General features: G+C 39.1%; 2 protein-coding genes across 3 annotated transcripts in view; one reads left to right on the top strand and one right to left on the bottom strand.

Annotated features, from left to right (window-relative positions):
• CXHXorf58 (chromosome X CXorf58 homolog) overlaps nucleotides 1-14,159 on the top strand; it is a 63,636-nt gene extending 49,477 nt beyond the window's left edge. The window contains exons 11-14 of the mRNA XM_070503059.1: nucleotides 968-1,069; nucleotides 1,150-1,284; nucleotides 2,407-3,614; nucleotides 14,022-14,159. The gene's annotated coding sequence lies outside the window, so the exon portion shown is untranslated. The remainder of the gene's footprint in view (nucleotides 1-967; nucleotides 1,070-1,149; nucleotides 1,285-2,406; nucleotides 3,615-14,021) is intronic.
• The window catches only part of KLHL15 (kelch like family member 15), a 33,762-nt gene continuing 19,081 nt past the window's right edge, over nucleotides 9,843-24,523 (bottom strand). For both annotated transcript variants that reach the window (XM_014867870.3, XM_044763258.2), the window contains one exon: nucleotides 9,843-15,145. In XM_014867870.3, coding sequence (XP_014723356.1) covers nucleotides 14,036-15,145 — 1,110 coding nt within the window. In that variant the 3' untranslated portion in view covers nucleotides 9,843-14,035. The remainder of the gene's footprint in view (nucleotides 15,146-24,523) is intronic.

Below are 24,523 nucleotides of genomic sequence, written 5' to 3' on the forward strand. Positions count from 1 at the left end.
GATTGCATATGATTCTAATTCTGCTGCCTTTGGAATTTTCTTACAGCCTTTCTCTGAGTCAACTATCTTCTCAACTTTTGCTCTTCATCTATCTATGACCTTTTGCTTCTCATGCACAGAGGTTATGATTATTTGCAATCTTTTGAAGATGCCAAATAGTTTGACTTTTTCTTCTGGCTCTGAAAGCAAATAATTTTCCAGAAGCATTTCCCTGCTCTGAGTCTTTCAACTATTTCTTTTATCCCATAGTCTTTGTAGACCCCAATTTGTTTTTTCTCTTAATTCATATGCAAATAGTCAGCTCTGGTGGTCTAGTGGTTAAGATTGGGCGCTCCCACCACCGTAGCCCAGAGTTCATTTCCTGGTCAGGGAACCACACCACCCATCTGTCGGCTATCATATTGTTGTGGCTGTGTGTTGCTGTGATGCTGAAAGCTATGCAACCAGTATTTCAAATACCAGCAGGGCCACCCATGGTGGACAAGTTTCAATGGAGCTTCCAGGCTGAGAGATTATGAAGAAGGACTTGGCCACCCACTTCTGAAAAAATTGACCATGAAAACCCTATGAATAGCCAACCAAGGAAAATCACTACGGTTAAAATAGCAGATATTTATTTGGGCGATTAGAATTGCAATTTGGGAGACACAGATTCAGGTAGAAACCCAAAACGTGTTCCAATTATAGGAGAGGGGCTTAGGGTTTTTATGGGAAAAAGTGAGGATGAAGTGAGTTATATTAAAGAAGAGTTCATTGGTGCTAGATAAGGTAAGGCTAGATTTGTACTTCATTGATTGGTTAGCAATTTGGTCATCAGCAAAGTCCAGTTGTTTGGTTTTTTTTTTTTGAGGAAGATTAGCCCTGAGCTAACTACTGCCAATCCTCCTCTTTTTACTGAGGAAGACTGGCCCTGAGCTAACATCCGTGCCCATCTTCCTCTACTTTCTATGTGGGAGGCCTGCCACAGCATGACGTGCCAAGCGGTACCATGTCCACACCTGGGATCCGAACCGGCATACCCTGGGCCACCGAGAAGCGGAACGTGTGCACTTAACCGCTGCGCCACCAGGTGGGCCCCCAATGTCCAGTTTTATCAGTCCTTACAAACAGGATATTCTTGTCCTTACTGACTTCTTGGAATGTTGGCAGTTTGGTCCAGTTGGGAAGATAAAGAAAACAAGATGTGCAAGGCAATTCCTCTGAAATGGCTGCTCCAGCTCTATTTTACTATGGCTCCGCTCAAGTCATCTTTCACAGGAGCATTGTCTGAAGGAACGCCGGAAGGTGAGAGGATGGTGCAGAAAGACCAGGCAGGGTTCACTCTGCTACACAGGGTGGCTAGGAGTCCAAATTGACAGCACTAAGAACGACAACATATGGGGCCGGCCCGGCAGCGCAGTGGTTAAGTTCTCACGTTCCACTTCGGCGGCCCAGGGTTCACCAGCCCGGATCCTGGGTGCGGACATGGCACCGCTTGGCAAGCCATGCTGTGGTAGGCGTCCCACATAGAAAGTAGAGGAAGATGGGCACGGATGTTAGCTCAGGGCCAGGCTTCCTCAGCAAAAAGAGGAGGATTGGCAGTAGTTAGCTCAGGGCTGATCTTCCTCAAAAAAAAAAAAAAAAAAAAATCAGACACAGATAAGGGAAGACCTTTTCATATTTAGTGTGTCAACAGAACTGTGGGTTGTCTTTAGTCCCAACTTCGTTTGGGTAGTGGTTTCAACCCCCTTGATAAGTCTGCAGCTGGAAAGTGGGAGAGCTGATGGGCACGGCTTCCAGTCCATGTTTCAGCTTCTCACAGGCTTTCCATTATTGCACCTCTTTGTGCTTTGGTGGTTAATCGCCCTCCTCTCGTCATCTCCTTCTGTGGCACTGGGAGCCAATGGCAGTAAGTGAAACAGTTCTTCCTGTGTCTGTGGTCACTTACAGTGAGTGAGTAATGGGGGAGGACGTGCTTTATACCACGCCAGTCTGCCTTTTGATTACTGGGGTAGTTGGTTACTGGGGTGGTTCTGTCTCAATGTAAAAATGTAAACAGACAGTGGGTAGACTGAGGAGTTGGGGTGTGGGGACGAAGGGGTTCAAGGCAAGGGGCAAAACTCAGGAAGAAAACTGCCTGCCTCACAGTATAGCTCCTTGGAATCCAGAGAGGTGAATGCCCGGTCCTCTGGCTAGGAAAGGCCCCAGTCTCAGTTGGCAGAGCAAGAACAATGTACCTTTAAAAGCAAATCTTTCTCCACTTGCTCCTTTTCATGAAGGGAAGACTGAGTGTTCCATAAAGTGAGGTATGGATCTATTTTTCTCAGTCTAACTCCATTTGCCTTAAAATTATTTTCAAGACTGCTCACACTTTTATGTTATCTGTCAGTCTCTCATTTTAATGGGTTTTTATTCTTTTCCTGTAAGGTCATGGGATATTTTAGTGAAAAGTTGTGAGGAGTTTCACTGGAGAGCTGTAAGATCCAATTTTTCTCTTATCCTCTTTCAACAAAGAAATCTGCAGATCCACAGAATATTCATGAATATGATTTTTTTTTTTTTTTTTTTTTGCTTAACATCTGCTCCCATAGCTCTGTCAGTGAGGAATTCATCATTCCCAAAGCATTCCATATGCTTTTCCACTCTGCATTTACCCATGCAATTTCCCCTGGCACAAATCCTCTTCATTTTTTGGCCTCTAGCAATTCAAGAACAGGATGTTTCGATCCCTCCTTTTGTTTTGAGCCTGAGGACACTGTGACTCCATGTTTGTGAGTACAAACATTCTAATCAGAATCATGCCAACATTGATGAAATTTTATGAAGAACATATTTTCCTCAGCAAACTCAAATCAATTTAATTCCTTGATATCAATTTTCTATATAATGCAGGTAAAATGTTTCCAGTATTTTTTTATTTGCTTTCATTTTACTGAAATTATTTTAATCTGGAAAATTTTTAAAATTTTTTTGAGGAAGATTAGCCCTGAGCTAACTTCTGCCACCAATCCTCCTCTTTTTGCTGAGGAAGCCTGGCCCTGAGCTCACATCTGTGACCATCTTCCACTGCTTTATATGTGGGACGCCGGCTACACCATGACTTGATGAGCGGTGCTAGGTCTGCGTCTGGGATCCGATCTTGCGAACCCCGGGCCGCCGAAGCAGAGCGTGCGAACTTAGCTGCTACACCACTGGGCCGGCCCTAATCTGGAAAATTCTTATTCACAAAATGTCACCGTGAAGATTTGTTTTAAAATTTGTCCGAATAAAATTTTTTTAGTTTTAACCTCTTACAAGTGAGTTTACTTTTATGACAATTATGTCTGCCAGTTTCCCGCGTTGCAAATTTTGTGGTCCTAAATTTTATCAGGAAGATGTGATTCTTCTGGTAGTTTTGAGTCAGTAACAAATGGAGCAGACAGTAGTGGTGGCCCACCCAAACCCCCTTGGCACTCACCCTTCAGTACACAAGAATGGTGACCCCTGCAACTCCCTGCTTGAGAGCTCTCCATCAGCTGACGCCCTGGCCAGAAGTGCTGGGGAGTCACTGTGCCTGGGAAGAAGCCTGAGCTCGTGAGAGACAGCAGTTGGAGGAGGAACACCGCGGCTTCCTCACCCTCTGGGGGATGACTGAGGTATGTTCTACATGTTCTTTCCCAGTTCTCTGGGGAGTGGGTAGGGCATTGAACCCAGTTGCCCTCAGTGGAAAACTGCTTGATGATGGACCCTTTACGGGCTCATCCCCATCCCTGTCTTCCTTCCCCTCCCCCTACTGATGCATACTCGAATAAATTACTTGTACTCTCATTCTCCTCGGGAGTCAGCTTCTAGGGAGCCCAACCTAAGACTACAAATGTAACTGTATAAAGTTTTTGCCATTGTCGGTTTTATTGTGTTGATTATTTTTACAGAGTCTAAATTTTCCATGGTCAGTGTTTTTTTAAATTCTTAGTTGAAAATTTTTTTTTAATGAGTTAAAATGGGTCTTCAGCCATTTTTTCATTCATAACCAATTTTTACAGGTGCTGTCTTATGTTGCTTACATCTATCAGTACAACAGTCCGCTTGAACGGAAGGCCGATAGATTGGGTCTGGGTGTATGCCTGGGTCACAACCTCCTGTCTTGTGTGACCTCCTGTGCTTTTTTGCACATCCTTTATTGAAAACCTTTTTCTATATTCTCCACTGAGAGAAAGCCTACTTAATCTTGATGACCAAGTAGAAATGCCAATTCCTCCATGAACCTTTTCCTGATTCTCATCAACAGTAATTGTAACTTTCTGAGCCCCCACAGCATCCTGCTTTTTCCTCTATTTAGCACCTTTTCTTGCCTTAAGTGATTTTTAATTGTTTATGTTTCCTCATTAGATTGAGAGCAGAGTGGATCTTGTTTTTCTTTTTCACTCCCACCTAACTTCACTCCCACTGGCACACATAGCAGAAATTCAATAAAAGTTTGAATGTGTATTTCCATTACAGAAGATGGAGCCCTACAAAGAAATTTCTCATACTCCAGATCTAAGGGGAATGCTGTTTGCTAACTTTTGAATGTGCTTTCTTTTGAATCTGTAATGTATACCATACTTTTCTCAATATCTTTATCAGTTCTCCTATCTCTCAAATATGTTTGATTCTTAATCATTTCGCTCAGTCAGTATAACTCCCATCCCTTTTGTTTTCTCTAAATTCTGTTTTATTTGCTTTCCACATTTAAGGAAATAATTGATTATATGATTTTTTTAAATGGCCCCAGTAATTAAAGATACTTAGTCATTGTTTGGAATAGTATACTCAAGTGTGACAACGCATAGTTGATGAGGAATCCTTCCAAATCCATTATGAAACACCAAAATACCATTGAAATATGCATAAATGACATGAACAGGAATTCACAGAACATACATGGTAAATAGATGTGAAAAATTACTCAACGCTCACTATAATCAAAGAAATAGAAATTAAAGTACAATTTTTACTTATTAGATTGCTAATGATTTCCTTTTTTTTTTTAAGGAAGATTAGCCCTGAGCTAATTTTTTTAAGGAAGATTAGCCCTGAGCTGCCAATCCTCCTCTTTTTGCTGAGGAAGACTGGCCCTGAGCTAACATCCATGCCCATCTTCGCCTACTTTATATGTGGGACACCTACCACAGCATGGCTTTTGCCAAGTGGTGCCATGTCTGCACCTGGGATCCAAACCGGCAAACCCTGGGCCACCGAGAAGCGGAACGTGCGAACTTAACCGCTGTGCCACAGGGCCGGCCCCTCTTTATTTCTTTTTTAAGTATAACGTGTGGTAATAAACTCATATTCACTGCTGATGTGGGTATAATATTGTACAACTTTCCTGGAGCTTAATCTAGCAATATTTGTCAGGGACTTTATTTTATTATTATTTTTTTCTTCTTCTCCCCAAAGCCCCTCAGTGCATAGTTGTATATTCTAGTCGTAGGTCCTTCTAGCTCTAATATGTGGGACGCCACCTCAGCGTGGCTTGAGTGAGCCAGCAGTACTAGGTCTGCGCCCAGGATCTGAATCAGCGAAACCCTGGGCTGCCAAAGCAAAGCGCACAAACTTAACCACTCAGCCACGGGGCTGGCCCCTGTCAGGGACTTTAAATAGTTCATTTTTTTATTCCATCTTTAGAAAACTACATTAAGGAAATAGAAGTGTGGATACTATATATATATAAATCAAAGAACTTTAAAAATGTAGCTATGTCTCATAATAGGGGCATAGTTAGAAAAATTATGGTATAGCCATATTATGGAACACCAAGCAATCCTAAAAATAGTATTTTCAAAGAAATTTTAATGACTAGTGAAATTGTTTCTACTAAAATTTTATGTGAAATACAGGATACAAAACTGTAATTATACTCATCTCCGTAACACTCTGATCAAGAGTTTTCTATTGAGTCCTTACTTTCCTGGGTATAGGTCATACTTTCCTGTTTCTTTCCATGTCTCATAATTTTTTTTGTTGGAAACTTGACATTCTAGATCATGTATTGTAGCAACTCTGAATCTGTGGTCATTTTTGCTGTTCTTTGGTTTGTATGTGTTTAGTGATTTGCCTGGACGAATCCTGTGGAGTCTCTTCCCCACCTTGTCGCCCCTCCCCACCCCAGTGTACAGCCACTGATGGCTCTGCTCAGTTTGGGTTTTTGAAAGTTCTTTTTATTTTTAAGCTTTGATCCCTAGGGATCACCCGAGTCAGCATAGCTTAGTGGTCAGCCAGTGATTGGCCAGAAGTTACACTTAAAACACCTTGAGCCAGTAAGGCTTCCACCTTTTGCTGATGAATCTGTGTGTGGCCTGGGGAATGCATTCAAGGTTTGAGAAGTTTCCAAGTCTATTCCAGCTTTTATTTTCTGTGTTTGCAAGGCCTCACATCCAGCCAGGGACAAGTAGCTTGCTAGGGCCCTCTTACTTAGGTCTCCCCTTAGGAGCACACAGCCTTGTCGATGAGCACAGTTTTCTGGACCACCAGGGATTCTAGGCTGTCTCATTCCCAAGATCTCCTGTTAAATTCCTGGCTGGCGGGGCCAGCCGGGTGGTGCAGCGGTTAAGTGCGCACGTTCCACTTCAGCAACCCAGGATTCACTGGTTAGGATCCCGGGTGTGGACATGGCACCACTTGGCAAGCCATGCTGTGGTAGGCGTCCCACATATAAAGTAGAGGAAGATGGACACGGATGTTAGCTCAGGGCCAGTCTTCCTCAGCAAAAAGAGGATTGGTGGCAGATGTTAGCTCAGGGCTAATCTTCCTTAAAAAAAAAAAAAAAAAATTCCTGGCGGGTCTGCCTGCCAGACTATTGCTAAACCCAATCACTATTGAGACCTCAGGCTAGCTGCAGTGTTGGCCACAATGACATATGGGATTCTCCACACTCCGCTCCAAATAAAGACAAGCGCCTCTGGTGGTCCTGGGAGGACTTCTGCACCACAGAGCTGGGGGAAGAAGTTAGGATGGAAGCAACCCCAGGCTCAAATAGCACAGACTCCCACTGTTTTTATTGAAGTTCAGTACATTTCCTTGAATAAATGCTTCTCACTTTGGTATGCCTTGGTCAATTTCCAGAGTCTTTACATTTTTTTGGTAACTTTGTTCAGTTTTTTCATTGCTTTTTAGAGAGAGGATTTGCTGAGTTCCTTCCTTGGCCATTCTGGAAGTCCTGCTCCTTAAATCATACAAGTTGTACAAATTAATTATACAAATTCATCCTACTCCCGGGCGGGGAGAAAGTGGGACCCTCCTTGGGATATAAAATCCCCAAGGTAATGTCACCTTGGCAAAATGTCGACTTCAGCCTGGAAACTAACTGGCCCTGCAGGAGGAAGTCCTGTTCTGTAGACCAGAGTACCTGAATTTGTGGTCCTCTGCACTTGTCTTCCTTCAATTATTCCTTAGCCCAGCTTTTTCAAGAGCACTCATGGATCATATATATGCCCTGAAAAAAAGAGCTCCATGGCTAAATGTTTAGTTTACCATGAACTAAACAAAATCAAAATGAGTTAACATCAGGACTTCTCAGAGCCTTTAATATGCTGTTTGTTGAGATTCTCTAAGAAAGAGAAATTATATGTAGTGTTTCTCAAGATTACTGTGACACCGACCATTTTTTCCCCCACAGAGCATTTCATGGGATTAATGATCTGCAAAACACCCTTTGGTGTGCTTTACTTGAAGTTTTTAGCCTGGATCAGAAACACTGAGATGTTAAGGAAGAAGTAGCTGTTGACAACTGTGACAGCTGCATGCATCAGTCTTCTAGACAGGGAGCGGTGACAGTGGAAATGAATGGAGGGAAATTCCTCAGGAGGTCAATTTTGGCAGACAATCGAGCTGATACAGCTTCCCCTCCTCACCAGGAGCATTTCATTGGTGACCTTCCAAGTTTCTGGGTTCTATTTTTATTAAGAAGGACTTACCATGTGCCAGACCTTAAGTGAGACTCTTTAGAAAGTAAAGATAAAGACACAGTATCTGCTCTCAAAGAGTACAGTTAAGGGTGGGATAGAGAAGATAGTTATAATCAAATGTCGGGGCGGGGGGGTCTAGGTATCCACAAGGTGCTATGGTAAGACCAAGGGCACGGTTAACCTGGCCCGAGGGGTTAAAGACGACTTGACAGAGGCCATGATGCACAGCTGGTTCTTGAAGGCCAAGAAAAGGCTTAGCCAGGAAAGGAAGAGGGGAAGAGAATGTGCAAAGGCAGAGAGGCTGGAGAAAATGTGTACTCAGGGGACTCCAAGGAGCTCGCATAGCTAGAATATGGGGTATAAAAGAGGCCAAATGGGTTTAAGGGGTGCAAAACACCAAGGGCCTTGTGTGGCACGCTAGGGAATTTGCATCTTATTCTCAGGGTGAAGGGAGCTTATTAAAGGCTGCTGAACCTCAGGATCAGATTTACGTTTTGAAAGCTCCCTCTGGCACCAGTGTAGAAAATGGATTGTGGAGGTAGATCAGAAAGAAAGCTCCAGAAGGCCAGCAAGAATGCTGAAGGCCTGAATGAGGGCAGTATGGATGGAGAGGAGAGGGCAGTCGCGAGCTTGAACTGATAGGACTGGATGAACTACGATGCTGGGGTGAAGGGAGAGAGGGGCATTGGTAGACAACTCCCAGTTTTCTGACTCGAACAATCCCAGGCAATAGTAGCGCGACACAGTAATACCAGGAATACAGGACAAGGGGCAGGTTTTTTGGGAGGAGATAATGTATTCAGGTTTGCACTTGTTCAGTTTGAAATTCCAATAGCATGTGAGAGATGTTCAGGAGATAGTTGGAACTCTGGACTTGAGAAATACTGATTTGACAGGTATCTGAATAAAAGTTGTATGTGAAGCCATAGGTGTGGATGAGATTGGGCAGGGAGCGTGTAGCCTGAGCAGCAAGCAGAGACAAAACCCCTGGGGAACTGTACTATCTCCCTCTTCCGAATGCCTACAGCATCTGTCTGTAACTCATGGAATTTGTCATGAGCTGCGATTAACATTTAGCTCAGTGCCTATGGTGTACAAAAAGTAGCCTGCTAGATATGAGGGTGCAAAGAGGAATAAAAGAAGGTGCTTTCATTTAAGGAGACTACGATCTAATTGTGGAGAATTATACCCCACTTTTATGCAAAATCAGATGAAATAAGAGCTATAAATATGTTGAGTGTAAAAGAGGCAATTAATTCAATGGAAGAGAGAACACAGGTTTCAGGAGGGGAGGAGAGAGCATTTGAGTTGGGTTTTGCAGAATAAGTGGATTTTGCAAGCAGGGAAGGGGAAAGGCAAGTAATTTGAGGCTGGAAATTAACACACAAAGATCACGACAGAATGGAGTGTAGGAAGTGACAGAGAGGAGGAGGCTGGAAAGGTGGCTTGAGGCCAGGACCTAGGGAGTCCTGCTGAGGTTTCTCTGGAGTCCATTTTCAAGGCAGCACACACGTGCCCATGTATATCCAAGTGCTTGGGATGTAGCAGGTTCATTTCTGCCTATTTCCTAGTTTCAGCAATGCATTTAAGAACAGTGAATCAAAATGTGGAAGGAAATCTAAAAGTCACCAAACTAAGGCTTGAGGCTTGTAAATGATTTTCACAATTCTCTATTTCCATTCTGCAAAACTCTGTGTTAGTGGAACTTTAATTACTTGGCTTCATTATAAAATTTCCATTGCATGTAAGTGTAAATAATTTCACTCTAATGCTCTCATTTGAATTTGTGGCTGAAAGCATTGGTAGAAATCACATTTTTGTGGCACTTTCTTGGCATGGTGCAGGAAAACAAAATGTATACTGCTAATCAAGTCATGAGTGGCTTTGAAAGTGATGGATTATATAAAGATAGTAAATAATAAGAGATAAAGAAATATATTTTAAAGATTAAAAATATTTTATTTAAACTTTTCTTCATAAACACTTTTAACATTTTTTTTCAATTTAAAAACAGAATGGATAGCATAAACATGTTTGAATAGATTATATTCACGGCTTGGGAAAAATTACCTGACAAAAATGTAAAGGCTTTCAAAACAGGTATAAAAGGCAAACCTTAAATTATTCTAAGATTTTTAAATCGGCCCTAGGATTATTTGACTACTGGCCCAAAATGTACCTAAAGGTCAAAATATTTTTCTATAGACAAAGTATGCCCAAGAGGTATAGGGCATATACAAGTTAGGTAGAAAATAACCTCTCCGATCACCTCACTGGAACATTCCTTCAGAAAGCAAACACCTAATCCTTACTGATATACTGATTAATAAGATTTTTAATGTAGTTGTTCCCAAAGATGTACAAAGAAAATCTAAGAATATTAAGGGGGAACAAAGCTGATGGCATTCTCTCACTGTTACTCGTGTAATATTGAAGTTATACTGTATACTGAAAGGATATGACTTCCATGAGTTTACCTATTCCAGTCTATGTCTATTGAATATTTGACTTTATAAACTCTCAATAAACTAATTTTTCAGGATTTTCATTTTTAAGATAAATCTCTTTTTAGAAGATATTTATTCCCAAACCAACTCTACTCCAACTGAACAAACGTATGATCCCTAAAAATGGTCAGAGTACAAAAAAAACCCCCAAAAAAACCCCAAAATTGTATAATAGGCAAACAAGGAAAATGGCACTAGCAGTTTTACTGCCATATAGCCCTCAATTATACCTAATTTACACTATTATCTATGTTGTGTTTTACTTCAGTCTAAAACTTTAAATTATGTATTCTCAAAAGAGCTAGTCTTTTCTGAGATAGCTTATAAACTGAAATAACGATTTATATTATAAACTGAAATGTTATGACCTACAACCACATATACATATATAAAAATAGTCCCACTGAACGTTTGACATGTTTAGATTATGCAGCTCAAATAATTTGTTATAAAATATTTTAAAGCTTAGTTTCATGTAATTAAGACAAAACTCTCCATTTTTACCACTTCTCCCCACACAAATGTGTGTGTCCTTTACTATGACTCGAGCAGGCTTCCCAGAATGAGGTGTCCAAAGGTGCTGCTTTAGAAAAGATAAGTGAAGGGCTCAGTCAATATTTCACAAATGATAGTAACACACAGAGCAGAGCAATGAGGACACAGAAAGCTGTCTCAAGAAAAGCTAAGAATTTGATTAATTAAGCTTTGCTTTTTGAAAACCAGTAGTATTTCTTCCAATACAAAACTTTCAATGTGAGAATCTTGAATTTTATGAAAAGGTTGTAGTGCAAGGATTTTCTTTAAGCAAATTAACATCAAAACTTAGAAGGTCAAAGACACAGAAGAGAACAAATGTTTCTAAGATGCAATTAATGAAGATCAGCTATTTTTGTAAAGTCTGGCATTCAAAATGTAAAGTGAAAATTAACACACAAAGATCACAACAGTTACACTGTATAGTTTCAAATCTCTTACTGAATTTTTAAAAAAACTACTATTTTGAGCACATACAATGTATATAAACAAAAATGGTTCCAAATGAAGCACGCAAAAAATAAACTTGAAAAAAATTCTATGAAAAAATTTTCCATAGTTTAGTATAACAAAAATAAATCTCTTTCAGCAATTAAACCATAATTTTAAAAGGGAATGTAAGTTAATCATGGACTTTACCTAAGTTAGCACTACATATAAACAGAAAAGTTTCCTCATACATTCAGAACCCAAGCAACAGCAACTATTCTTAAAGCTCAAAACTGATTACAGCTAACATCAGGTCAGACATGACTTACGTGTGAAGCTGAACCCAGAGTTAGTTCAAGATTTCACAAATTTTCCAAAACATGAACTTTGACCTTGGCCTTGTGTCTTTAGAATGGAGGACCAAGAATACTCATTTTTTTTGCCCAGATCTTACCGCAATTAGGGCTATGAAGTCATACCTAAGCAATTAAAGAGAACCACCACTGGAGTGTAAAAGCCTGATGGGGTACCCTGTCTCGGTCTTTTCCAGCAAAAGACAACAAGGAAAATAATGAAGACGTTATTGTTATTTTCTTTAAAGCAAGACAGCACACATACAAAACACTAAACAAACTAATATATTAGAAAAAAATTAAACAGCTAATCTAATTTCTAGTTTTCAAAAGTAAAATGATTAAAAATTATTTTTAAAATGTAAAAAAAGATTTTTACCCATATTACCATGGGAAACAAAGACACTGAATTTCATTTTTAGAAACTGAAAGTAAATGACAGGACCATTTAATAAAAATTTAAGTCTCATATACAAAAGAATATTACTAACTTGATTTCTAAAACCAATGCCAATGTTTTTCTTTTTCAAAAACTACTTGTGTGCCTGACTGTTTCTTAAACTCAAATGCCTCCAGTTTTGGAGTTTTAAAATCAGGCTTTTTTTCATAGTTATCTAATTTAATTGTAAAAAAACCAAAGCAAAAGTCTTCACATTTCCATGACTTCACTCTTCCATTTTATGTTCAGTGGTGGCAGCAGCAAAAAAAAAAAAAAAAGTGAAACTAGAAAATTTATACAACAGCCATATAGAAGGCATTGCAATATTGCACCAATATCCTAAGACCTGGCAAGTTTTGCCAGTATAGATCTAGTCTTTATCAGATATAGACTCTACTCAGGAGAAAATGGCATCAATTTGAATGATCCACTCCCTGGTTATTCTTGCTTAATTTTGTCAACTATCTGTTTTTCCTTCGAGTTTAAAGAGTTGACAGGTGCGGCTAATCCTAAAACACTTACTATAAATGCTTTTAAACAGCTTTTCTTGATCCATTCTGAACTTTGAAGTTAGTATCCTTCATGCTAGTAGCTTTCAGTAAATAAAACAAAAGCTGAGGGCTTATATCCCCAGTGCCGCCACGTATTTTGTACTAACTAAACGAGTAGATATGACCGGTAAGATTATAATTCTATTCCTTACCTCTAAGTCAAAACTGAGCTTGAATTTTCCACAAGTTGCTACTTTCCATTCAACAAGAGACGCAGCAGCCTTATTGAATGTAAAGAATGGGAGTTGCACTTACTTTTAAGGGCCTTTATTTAGGAGTCTGGTATTACCTAAATTCTCTGTAAAAGTGCTTGCACGCTGCAGGGCCAGGGCTTGGCATAGACCACTCCGATCCTCACTAAAAACAGGGCAACATTAAACAGACTGCAAAGGAAACAGTTTCAAAAAGAAGACATACATTGATAAGGAACACTAACGTTTACTTTTGAAAATAAAATATAAAATGTTAGTTTTCATAAATCCATACATGTTTCAGGAATAAAAGGAGTTCAAATATTACTGAATCAGTATGGACTGAAGACAGGCTACTTTGATACCAAATGAGGACTCCAGTTATTTTAACTTTCTAAAAATGTTAATACATGAAAAGACATTACATCTAAAATTCAACAAGTATGGCAAACCGTGTGTGCAAGTGCACTAGCTTAAAAATATAGAATCCTAATCACACATAAAAGAGGATGTGCCTTATATATTCATAAGATGTATGCAAGTATGGATATGCTTTCACTAACACAATGCAGATAAGAGAAGGCAGCTTAGAAATAGTGTTTTGAATATAAAAAAGTTAATTTTGTAGAAAATTTATATTTTTGCATTTTCAGCAAAAAGCCATGCAAAAAAGTCAAGAGTTTTAAACTTAAAGAATAAAACCAAAAGGTCTAACAGACTGAAGTACACTGAAATAAATGTTCAAAAAGATTTCAGATAGAGATAGGAACTGAAATTACATCCAGTGACACTTATCAGGTCTTCTCTTAGAAGATGCATGACTCCTATGCTGACATCTGAAAGAAATGTTTAAAGCATAAAATCAACTTCCCAGATAAGTGGATCATTCTATTAAACTGCTTCTGGAAGTAGTTTCAAGAGCTAGTGCTTAGAATTAACTTATTGCATGAGTTTGAGGCCACTAAAAAGAAAAACAAGGATGCTAGCACAGAATGAAAAAATCTTTACGATATTAGACCAATGGCTTTGATAGTAAAACTGGTGAGGTTTTTCTTTATGTTTTTTAATTAATTACTTTGTCACAAACAAATTTTTTGTTTGGCTTTTTTTAAGGGAGAAAGATGTCATTAGTTGCAACGTCTGACCTCATCCAGTATATATTCCGGAAAATGCAGGTTGCATACTTGTAAACCATCCAGCTTGCAGGGCATCCTCGGGTACTCATCTTCCTTCCACTTGTTTTCTTCCGGATCAAAAGTGAGAATGGAATCGCTGTAATGACCGTTGTAGCAAAGGCCTCCCAGAACCATTATTTGTTTGTCCAGCACAGTCACACCATGGCCACTTCTACCAATTGGCATGGATGCCAAGATGGTCCACTGGTCAGTCTCTGGGTTGTACACTTCTGTGGAAGGGCATCCCTGAGATTCAAAAGAGGCCCTCAAGATCACACAGACACCACCGAAGACATAAAGCTTGCCGTTGTAAGAAATCATCTTGTGAAAGCATCTTGCGTAATTCATTTTGCTCTTATTCTCCCAACAGTTGGTAACTACTTGAGTTCTCCTGGTCCGTTGTTCTATGGTCCCTTCTTTACTGGGGTCAAACACGCATACTTGTTTGGAGGTGGAAGATGAGGTGATTCCACCGGTGATAAACAACTTGTTATTGAGCACTGTGCCCTCATGTCCGTATTTGTTAACTGGGTAAGGATCCACAAATTCCCATTTATCATTGGTGATGTCATATCTCTCTGTTGAATAGAAAGTCTCATCTCTGGTTCTGCCTGCTACAGCGTAAATAAACTTCCCAATAACACCAACTGCAAATTCTGAACGTGGGACGGACATGTCTGCCATCCGGAGCCAAGAGTTTTGTCTCGGGTCATACCTGAACACTTTGGAAGAAGCATGGAATTCACCATCAGGGCCCAGTTCTTCCCCGCCCAACAAGAACACAAAGTTATTGACAATAGCAAGGCAGTCCGGGCGCAGAGGTACTTGTGGGCCCTCCAGTTCCCACCAGACTCTTGGTTTCTTTAAGAGAAGTATTTTACTGTTAACCATGCTATGTCCAATCATTCCTCGGAATACTGTAGTTTGGGGTTTGGCAGAGCGGATGCGGCTTGATTTCGTGTCCAACAAAGGCTGCTGGTGAATGTTCTGAAAGTAATTCAATGCTTGTTCAACTTCATAGCGCAGCTGTCGGGAGTATCTATAAAATTCTGATGTCTTAACCTAAGAATACAAGTAAAAGGATTTAACCAAAAGAAAGAACATCAATGGCAAACAAAGTACCAAAGCCCACTAAGATGACTCGCGTATGATTTTAGGCTTACTTTGCTAAAACTGCTCTTCCTGTTAAGATCACATACTTCCTATTTATTTTTTTTACAAAGCTTTTATTATATTTGTTTTCGTAATTTGTATTTGTAATAATCTATGCACATTCCCAGGCTTTTTAAAGTAAACAAGTTATTTTCCAGGCACAAGCTAAATTCCTCTAACAAATGTATTAATCACCTATTATAAATCAGGCCCTGGGCTACAAGTGGTGGCTATGAGGACGAATGCAGGTTTGACAGTAGAGGAAACCGTGGCCATGGTTTTCTTAACCACAAGGAACGCTGTAAGAATAACCATGACTGAATAGTTTGGGGAATTAAGTTAGTGAGTTAGTAAAAATTTAGATGTCCACAAAATTATCAGTAGGTTTTTGACATAAAGACTTGGTCTGATATCATCAACTTCAGTTGACAAGAAAAGGTCAATTTTTTTCCTTTTTGTTTTTGGAGCTGGAACTACTTAATTATGATGATTACTGAGATGTTCGGAAGCACCTCTAAGAATTGTGCTAAGTGCCTTGGGGAGAAAAGAAAAGTATAAGATGTGGTCCATTTCGTCAAAGAACTTAGATTATATCTGGGGACATGAAAGCAAATACGCGTTTACCAATAAGTAAATGAGGCAGCTGACAATTAGGTCCGAAGCTGTACAGCACATCTGTGAATGCTGTAGAACTTGAGATACAGAAGATATCAAACTGGCCTGAAACACTCAAGGGATACTTTGTGAAGAGGTAGGAAGTTGGAGACCAAGCAGAAAAAGCCTGTACTGTAATGACAAGGATGAGAAAAGAGGGTCTTACATTTGGATAGTAGAATTAGATACTGTAGAGATAAAATCGACAGAGGAGCATGACTGACTTGAAGTAGGGAGAGGGTGAAAAAGTGAGAACTCCAATGTGATCTGAGGATCTAGACTTGAGGTAACAGGGAGAGTGGTGTTAATGAGGGAACCAGGGAAGCTTGCTTAGGAAAGGCATCCAACATCACTGGTGATGAATCTGAATTGCTGGTAGGATGCTGAGGTGGAAATGTCTAGGAGCTCGTTGTAAATCTGGGGTGACAGCTTAGGAGGGAGTCAAAACCAGGTATATATATCAATGAGCTTTCTTTCCTTTCTCTCCTCTTCTTTCTTCCCTCCTTCCTATCTTTCTCATTCACTCCCCATCTTAGTCCAAAAAAACTATCTGAAACAGAAAGCACCATAAATTTGTTTTCTGGAAGTATTCTGATAACTGTATTTCAATATAATTGGTTTCCTTTGTAATCCCAAGTGTTTTTTTTTATGCATTTAAAACCATTATTCTGAGAAAGCGTCCTTCCATGCGTTTTGCCAGACTAGCAAAGGGGTAAACAGCACAAAAAAGGTTGAGAATTCCTTGTCCAACTGCATAAAAGAGAGAAAGTTGACATTACTACATTGTGTGCTTTACGTGTAACATCTCATGTTAAATTATTCCTCCGGTGAGAGAGCAATAACCATCCCTGTTTCCCTGATGAGAAACCTGAGGCTTAGAATGTTAAGTGACTTGCCCAACTTGTTTACATAACTAAATCTAGTAGAGCTGGGATCTGAACCTTGAACCAGGACAGTCTTGCTCCAAAGCTCAATCAATTTCCAGTATGTTACAACACAGCTTCCATTACTCTTTAGAAAACTCTTTAAATGACATACTCATTTATTAAAACACTTAACATGTTCAACGAATTAGCCTAATGACCCCTCTCAAAGAAAAGATAGTATAATTATCCTTAATACAAAGAATCAATCATATGAATCACAGTGACTGGGCATCCAATGCAGTTCTTCCTAGCAAAATAGTAACTGTGGAAGAAACCATAGTAAAAATGAATAATGGTAAATAAGTAATTTCAATAAAGAGAATAATAATACAACAAAAAATATATAAGATCTGAGGTCTTATCCTTTACCACTTTTACTTCACATATAAAAAGTTAAAGAACAAAGGAGGGGCTGGCCCAGTGGCGCAGCAGTTAAGTTCACACATTCCACTTCAGCAGCCTGGGGTTCGCCAGTTTGGATCCCGGGTGCGGACATGGCACCACTTGGCAAGCCATGCTGTGGTAGGTGTCCCACATAGAAAGTAGAGGAAGATGGGCACAGATGTTAGCTCAGGGCCAGTCTTCCTCAGCAAAAAGAGGAGGATTGGCGGCAGATGTTAACTCAGGGCTAATCTTCCTCAAAAAAAAAAAAAGAACAAAGGAAACAAACTGAGCTTCAATCTCTTATGAGAAACAATTGAATACTATACAGCCATTAAGGATCATATCATTGAGTATTTATTAACATGGAGTGATGTTCACAATGTATTCAGTTTTTAAAAACCAACAGTACTCTGATATCTCAATTAAATAAGATTTTGTGGGGGCCGGCCCCGTGGCCAAGTGGTTAAGTTCATGCGCTGCGCTTCGGGGGCCCAGGGTTTCACTGGTTTGGATCGTGGGCACGGACCTAGCACCGCTCATCAAGCCACGCTGAGGCGGCATCCCACATAGCATAACTAGAAGGACCTACAACTAGAATATACAACTATGTACTGGGGGGCTTTGGGGAGGAGAAGAAGAAAAGAAAAAAAAAGATTGGCAATGGATGTCAGCTCAGGTGCCAACCTTTAAAAAAAAAATTTGTGTATGTTTGTTGTGTTAATAGTGATTATCTCTGGAATTTCAAATATTTTTGCTTTCTTTGTTTTTCATGTATCATTATTCATAAACAGAAAGAGCCTTGCCATTTAAAAAAATGGGTCTCCTAAAACCATCAAAAACATATTTGATTAGTAAAAATGAGCATCTTTTCATTTTCCATTCATTTCTTCTATGAATTGCCTAATAGTGTGCCTCACCCATTTTTCTCATCTTTTTCTTATTGATTTGTAAGAGCTAAAAGGCAATACTCTGGAAATCAACAAGAAACATAAACCTCAAATTAAATATTTAAGTGCCTACTGTGCACAGCCAGTGGTCTGAGAGCTACACAGGTTTTGAAGTACTAGAATCTTGTCCAGCATAGTAATTAAGCACCATGTCAAGCAGCCCAGTACGGTGATTAAGAATCTGATTTAGGAAACATCCAACTTTAGTACTCACAAGCTGTGCAATCTTGGGCAAATAACTCAACATCCTTAAGCCTGTTTCCTCATCTGTATTGTTGAGATAACAACAGCACCTACACCTCCTAACCCGAAGGGAGGAGACAAGCAAGAGGAGCCACCTGAAAAGGACTTATATGGTGCCTGTCATGTGGCAGTGTACAAAATATAGCTGTTAGCTATTATTACTGACCAGGGGACATCTGTGGAAGCGTCACTCAGCTTAAGTCAATGCATCTGATGATGTGCTTTCGGTCTGTATAAAAATTGTCTTTCAGAAAGTAGAGGAGAAATGAGAGAAACTGTTACTTTGGACTAATCTTCACCAGTAAAACATGAGTGGGAACATGCAAGGAGGAGGAAGCTTTAGAGAAAGCAGCCGTGTTGTTTGGAGATCAAGAAAGAAAGGAAGGGGAAGGCTGCACATATTGGATAGGCAGATTTCAAGTTTTTCAAAGGAAAATTAGGATCAATTCCAAGATCAGAAACTGTGTAAAGAAGCTCGAGAAGGCTTGGAGGCTCTCAAAGGCATAATGCTGACTGCATAATTGGAAAACACACTGAGGAGGGGAAAAAAGGGAAAAGTATCTAAAAAATCTGATGTGCTGCACAGAGAGTTTTCTGGAATTCAGATGTTAAAAAACCATTTATAACAGATGGTAAAAAACAGGCACATAAAAGAAGTATTATAAAGAGTGAAATGGAGCTGTAAGAATATTCTGAACAAGGCTAAAGCCTCAGGATGAACTGTGACTTTACAAAGTGCTAGATATTGAATAAATTTTAGAGGTTAAAGTAAAAAGTAGAGGAAAAAGTGAAGCCTCCCCTGGATGGGGTGGTTAATGTAATAGTAACAAAGACAAAGAGAAACAGCCTTACTCCTGTTTATTTCCATTCTCGGCCAAGAATGTTTTATCCTTTCCAATCTGAAGATCAAATACAATGACTAAGAAGAAACTTAAATCCAAGATGGCTGAGAAAAAAAGAAAAACCAGCTAGATATTTTCACCAAGTTCAAGTCATTCGATCCCACAAATCACATCCTGGGATCCTGAGAGGCTTCACAGATAAGGCTGCTTAATTGCTTTCTGTAACCTGTATGGAATCGTGAAGAATGGGAGAGGATTAGAAGCCAGACAGATTTCTGAACTACAGACTGGTTAGCTTGAGGCTGATCCTGGATTGTCAAAAAACAGCACTTGCAAATAAGAAAGTGCTACACACTAGAAGGAAGCATGGACTCATCAAATAATGCCAAGACTGACCGTTTCTGGTTTCATTTTTGACGATGTAACAGCACTGATAGAGAATGAGAGAACATATATATGATTTCCTCAAAGTAATCAACAAAGTCTAATCATAAAGAAAAGAGAAACACTGAGGACCCGTGAACCAGCTGAAATTGCAGCAATGACTGTGTTAATGCATTTTAGAGGTAGGGTGAAGAGGTGGGAAATCCACAGCTTTTATCAGATGCTCTGGAGATCCAGGAACTCCCAATGTAAAGCTTTAACTGATTCCATCCTCAATATGAACTAACAATGTGATATGACAGCCTGAAGAGCTAAGAAAATTGTGGACTGAATTAAAAGAATAGACAATGCCACCCTCTCCATTTGGGTGAAACCATAACCAAGACAGTGTTCAGTTTCATCACTACACTTTAGACATGGACAAAGTGGACCATGTCGGGGAGACAGCAAAGGGATCCAATCATAGGAAGAGTGGTCAAACAGATGAGGGATATTTCAATCCAAGAGAAGACTCAGGAGAAAGACGGCAACTGTTTTCAGGACCAATAAGTAGAGGTTAGGAGGAAGCTTTTAGGCCAATATAAGGAAAAAATTATAACCTGTCAAGATAATGGATGTTCACTGCATTATTATTTGTAAGAGCACAAAAACTGGGAACAACTCAAATTATCTATCAATACGACATTGGTTGAATAAACTCTGGTATATACCATATGCAGTCATTAAAAAGAATGAGGCTAATCCATATGCACTAACACAGACATTCAAAATGTCAAGTAACAAAAACTGCAGAACAGTATATATAATATTCTCAAGAAATAAAAATGGACTGTTTTACACAGTCAACAGTATATGCAGGACAAAATATATGCATACAACACATGGTTACCAGTGAGCTTTTTGGAAACTTGCCCTTTTTAGGTTCTATAGAAGTCTGTATTTGGCTTTTTTACAAGGGACTACAGTAAAAAGAGTATGGGTACTTATTTTCCCAAAGTCAGGGACTCTCTCTGGAGTCAGTGAGCATCCTGCCATTGGAGGTAGTCCAGGTATGACCAACCATCAGGAGGGCTGGAGAGGGATTCCAGCGTCACACCAGGGCAAGGCAGAACAGCCTGTAACAGCCCTCCACCTGCCAACCCCAGGCTCTTGCAGATCCCATCAAGCTGGGCCAGCGTTACTGCTTCTTAGAGTCATTTTCCTGTCTTTTGTATTACACCCAATCTTCTGGTCCCCTTGTTCTCTTCTCCATTCATTCTATTGTGCTCCTTTGAAACCTGGGTTCCAGAGTTTACAAGAGTCACTTCAACTCTATGTTAAAGTCCAAATCAAAGCGACATCTCTTTGTCCAATTTATTCTACCTCTAAGCCCCCCAAAATGGAAGTTGTGCCTTTTTAAGACAGTTGGCTATGCCATAAAAGATCTTCTAACTGAAGAAATTTAGCTTCTACTTCTCTCTGCCAAGGCTAGTCCTAGATCTACCTTGCCCTTGTCCCAGAGCTACTTAACTGTTGTAATCTTCCTCTAAAACCACACAATACCAATCAGCATAACTAGTTTCTTCTTTCATTATAGAAATGGGGAATTAAAGCCTCTCTGACAATCCCGGACAAAATAATTAAAGATATACTCTGCTTTAAAACAAAAAGCATAGGGCTGAAACCTTCTATGTGAATGAAATCATTTAAAATGCATTAATGAAGGGAGCTATCCAAAAAGAAATGTGTGGCTCATCTTTTCATAGGGAAAGCATTTCTTCCATCATCCACTCCTCATGTAACAGTTTATGTATCAGGTGCTCTCAAAAGATATGGAAAGAATGACATGTCTTTCATGTTCTGAACTACTTTCCTTATCCTTTCATAAAAAAGCATTCTTGTTTTAAAACTTGGAAAGAATATATTCATTATCCCTTTTCTTGTTTTGATACTGAAAAAAATTATACTATGAAAAGCATTTTGTCTTATTCTGAATACAAAATGAAAGTATATACTACCTCTTCAAAACAGTGATCTGCAAATTTTAAATTAGCTATCTCCTCTAATCTTCTTTTAGTTTAATTGTGTGTGCACATGTGCATGTAGTTAAAGGAGAAAATGTGAGAAATTATTAATTTTGAATGTGGTCCCTGTAAATATATATTAAGTCAAAGAAATAGTGAGCCATTATCACTGGGCAAAAATTCCATGTTTCTCCCTTTACTGTCAAAATGTTACTACATAATGCATTTATTAAATTTCTAACTTTTAAAGGTAATTTGTATATACCACTCTTAATTTTGAGAGAATTAAAATAGAACTGGCAATATAATTAAAACAGACATTTCCATAGAGCTTGCTACCCTTATTTGATTAAAAATCTGCAATTTTAAGTCTACTAAAACTGGCTACAGTCTAAAATTATTTTAGGCTTTCAGCCAATTTAAGATATTATCAGCTGTTTCACCTTTCAAATGATTTTTTAAATGTCCAATATACTAAACCAAAGAAACAAAATGCCTTTTATTGCTTTATCTATCAGGGGGTGGGGAGCACTGGGGCTGTTATAATCCCTAAACTCAAGATCCTAGGTCTTAAGCTTGACACCGTCCCCAAGTCACTGTGTGACCACAGGCAACCCTTCAATTTAGACATTTTCCCCTTGTAAAATGAGTTAGTTGCATGAACAGACATCTCTCTGGCCCTTCCTATATCCAAAATGCTAACCTAATTTTCAGAATGATGAGTATAAGGTGTCATGTGGAAGGAGTCTGAGTCCCAGCTGTCAGTTTTATCATCCCTTCTCCATGACCCAATCTTCTCAAAAGAAATATCCAGAAACAAAGTAGTTACTATCATGGGGCTTTAGTGCTAAAACAAAATTATATCTCTGGGAACCACAGCTACATTTGATATAATTTTGATATTCAGTAAAACGTGGAGCAGTCTTCATATGTTGTATTGCAAAAGCATCTACACTGGTATGAGAAGCCTATTTATAAAATCATGCTCAGAACTGAAGCTTATATTGATTTATGTGAAACAAAATCGTCACAAAAAAGCTAGGTGCAAAATGCCTTTAATTAATCCCTCTGCCCTGAAAAACTAAGTTAATGACCAGGGATAAGGCTATAAAAAATCAGTTCCTGCTAAGCACAAATCCTCTCAGTAATACTATAATTGCAGTCAAATACCAAATGGTAAAGACAAATTTTAACAAGGATTCACCCATCTCTCTTCTCCAAGCAGGCAAGAGTCTAAAGTATTGAACAGAATTTCAGAAGTTAAGTGATCAGGGTAAATGGGGGTGAGGGAGAGGACCCCTTAGGACAATATTCTAATGAGAGCTTCAGCACAATTTGGTTAGTCCTATATCTCTTCAACTTTTCCAGAGTGAAAAATACTTAATTCCAAAATGTGCTTAGAAAGTCTAATTTCCTTCCAATAGTAATAGAGCACCACAAGAAATTAAATATGTGTGCAAGCCTAAAAGGTAGAAAATAATGTAATTTTAAAAAAGAGTTATGCTCATCTTATTATCTGATATTAAAATTTAGATAGTACAACTAAGTTTTAGAATTCACAATTTAGGATTTTTTTCCTATTTACGAAAGTACTCTCAACTATTTATTTTATTTATAAATATGGTAGAGCAGAAGGAAAGTCAAATAAAAGGTTTAATCCTAAAACTAACCTCTGAATGAGCAAGGCTTACCTATGATACATGTAACATTTTCTGGGTAAACATTAAATTCGGGAATTAAAACTTTAAAGCCTAAAATCTCAATATCTCCCCTTGTTCCGTTCCTGCTAACCTTTTCTCTAGTCATTTTCTGACTTCTCTGATCCTTTTTGATTTCTGCTTATTGTTTGGTTTCGCTCCTTCTCTTTTTTCCCCCAATTTATTAAAAAGGTTTTCTCCTTTGATATTGCTGTCCCCATTTCATGTCTGCCTTTCCTTTTACTCCACAGTTAATTTCCAATTCTATGCCTTTGTTTTCATCTCCCTTTTATTTAAAAGAAAAATCAGCAAGACTGATTTTTAAACTCCTGGTTTCAATAGGTTTCTGCCTGCTTGATACACCTACCAAAATCTCTTCCCCAGGGGCTCTAACAGCAGTGGACACCCTAGATTACCAGCACTCTCCAGGAACGAGTAAGCCCCGAGTGAACGCAAATCAAAGGTAGAAAGTAAGAGTACTCTCCATTTATACATACAAGGCAGAAGACTTGAGGAGAAAAACACCTTGAGTGATGTTTAAAGAACTGCGCATGTGTTAATTACAATCATCCAAGTCCACCGGGCTGGGGAGGCGGGGTCAGCAAAAAGGAGACTAATGCAGAAAAAGACATTAAGTAAGAAAGCACGCTTAACCCATTGACCTAGTTTCCAAGGGAGAACCTGCTAGTCTCTGTGCTTCACTCCAAGGGGCAAGTGAGCTGATTGTTAATTTAAGCAATTTCAAGTTCATAGCTGCATAAGCACTGTTCAATACATAAAGGGGATTTTAAACTTTTTCAAAACCAACTCAAGCTTATTAGAAATTCTAATCAAATTTCACATTTGAAATCCTGGTTGCTGTCTTTAAAAAAATATTTTTATTGTCAAATACAACACTGCTTATGTTTCTCATGTACTTCTAAAACTGTGAGGATTAGAGGGAAATTTCTGTTTTTTCCTCTAGATATGTCTGGCTGTAGCTGAAGTCATTACAAATAAACTTTCTGGCTAAACTGTGGTAACACTACAGTTAATGGTTTGGTTGCTGGACAGAAATTTTGCATTAGTCAAGTGCTAGATTAGTCAAAACACGTCACAGCGCCCAAGCGAAGGAACTTTGGAGGGTTTACAGCACCTACGCTCTACGGAGATGCGTCCTTGCCCAGGAAATTTCGTTACCAAGTGGGTTGTACCTCAAGTAACCAGAG

Source organism: Equus asinus, chromosome X (assembly GCF_041296235.1).
Source record: "Equus asinus isolate D_3611 breed Donkey chromosome X, EquAss-T2T_v2, whole genome shotgun sequence".
Lineage (NCBI taxonomy): Eukaryota > Metazoa > Chordata > Mammalia > Perissodactyla > Equidae > Equus > Equus asinus.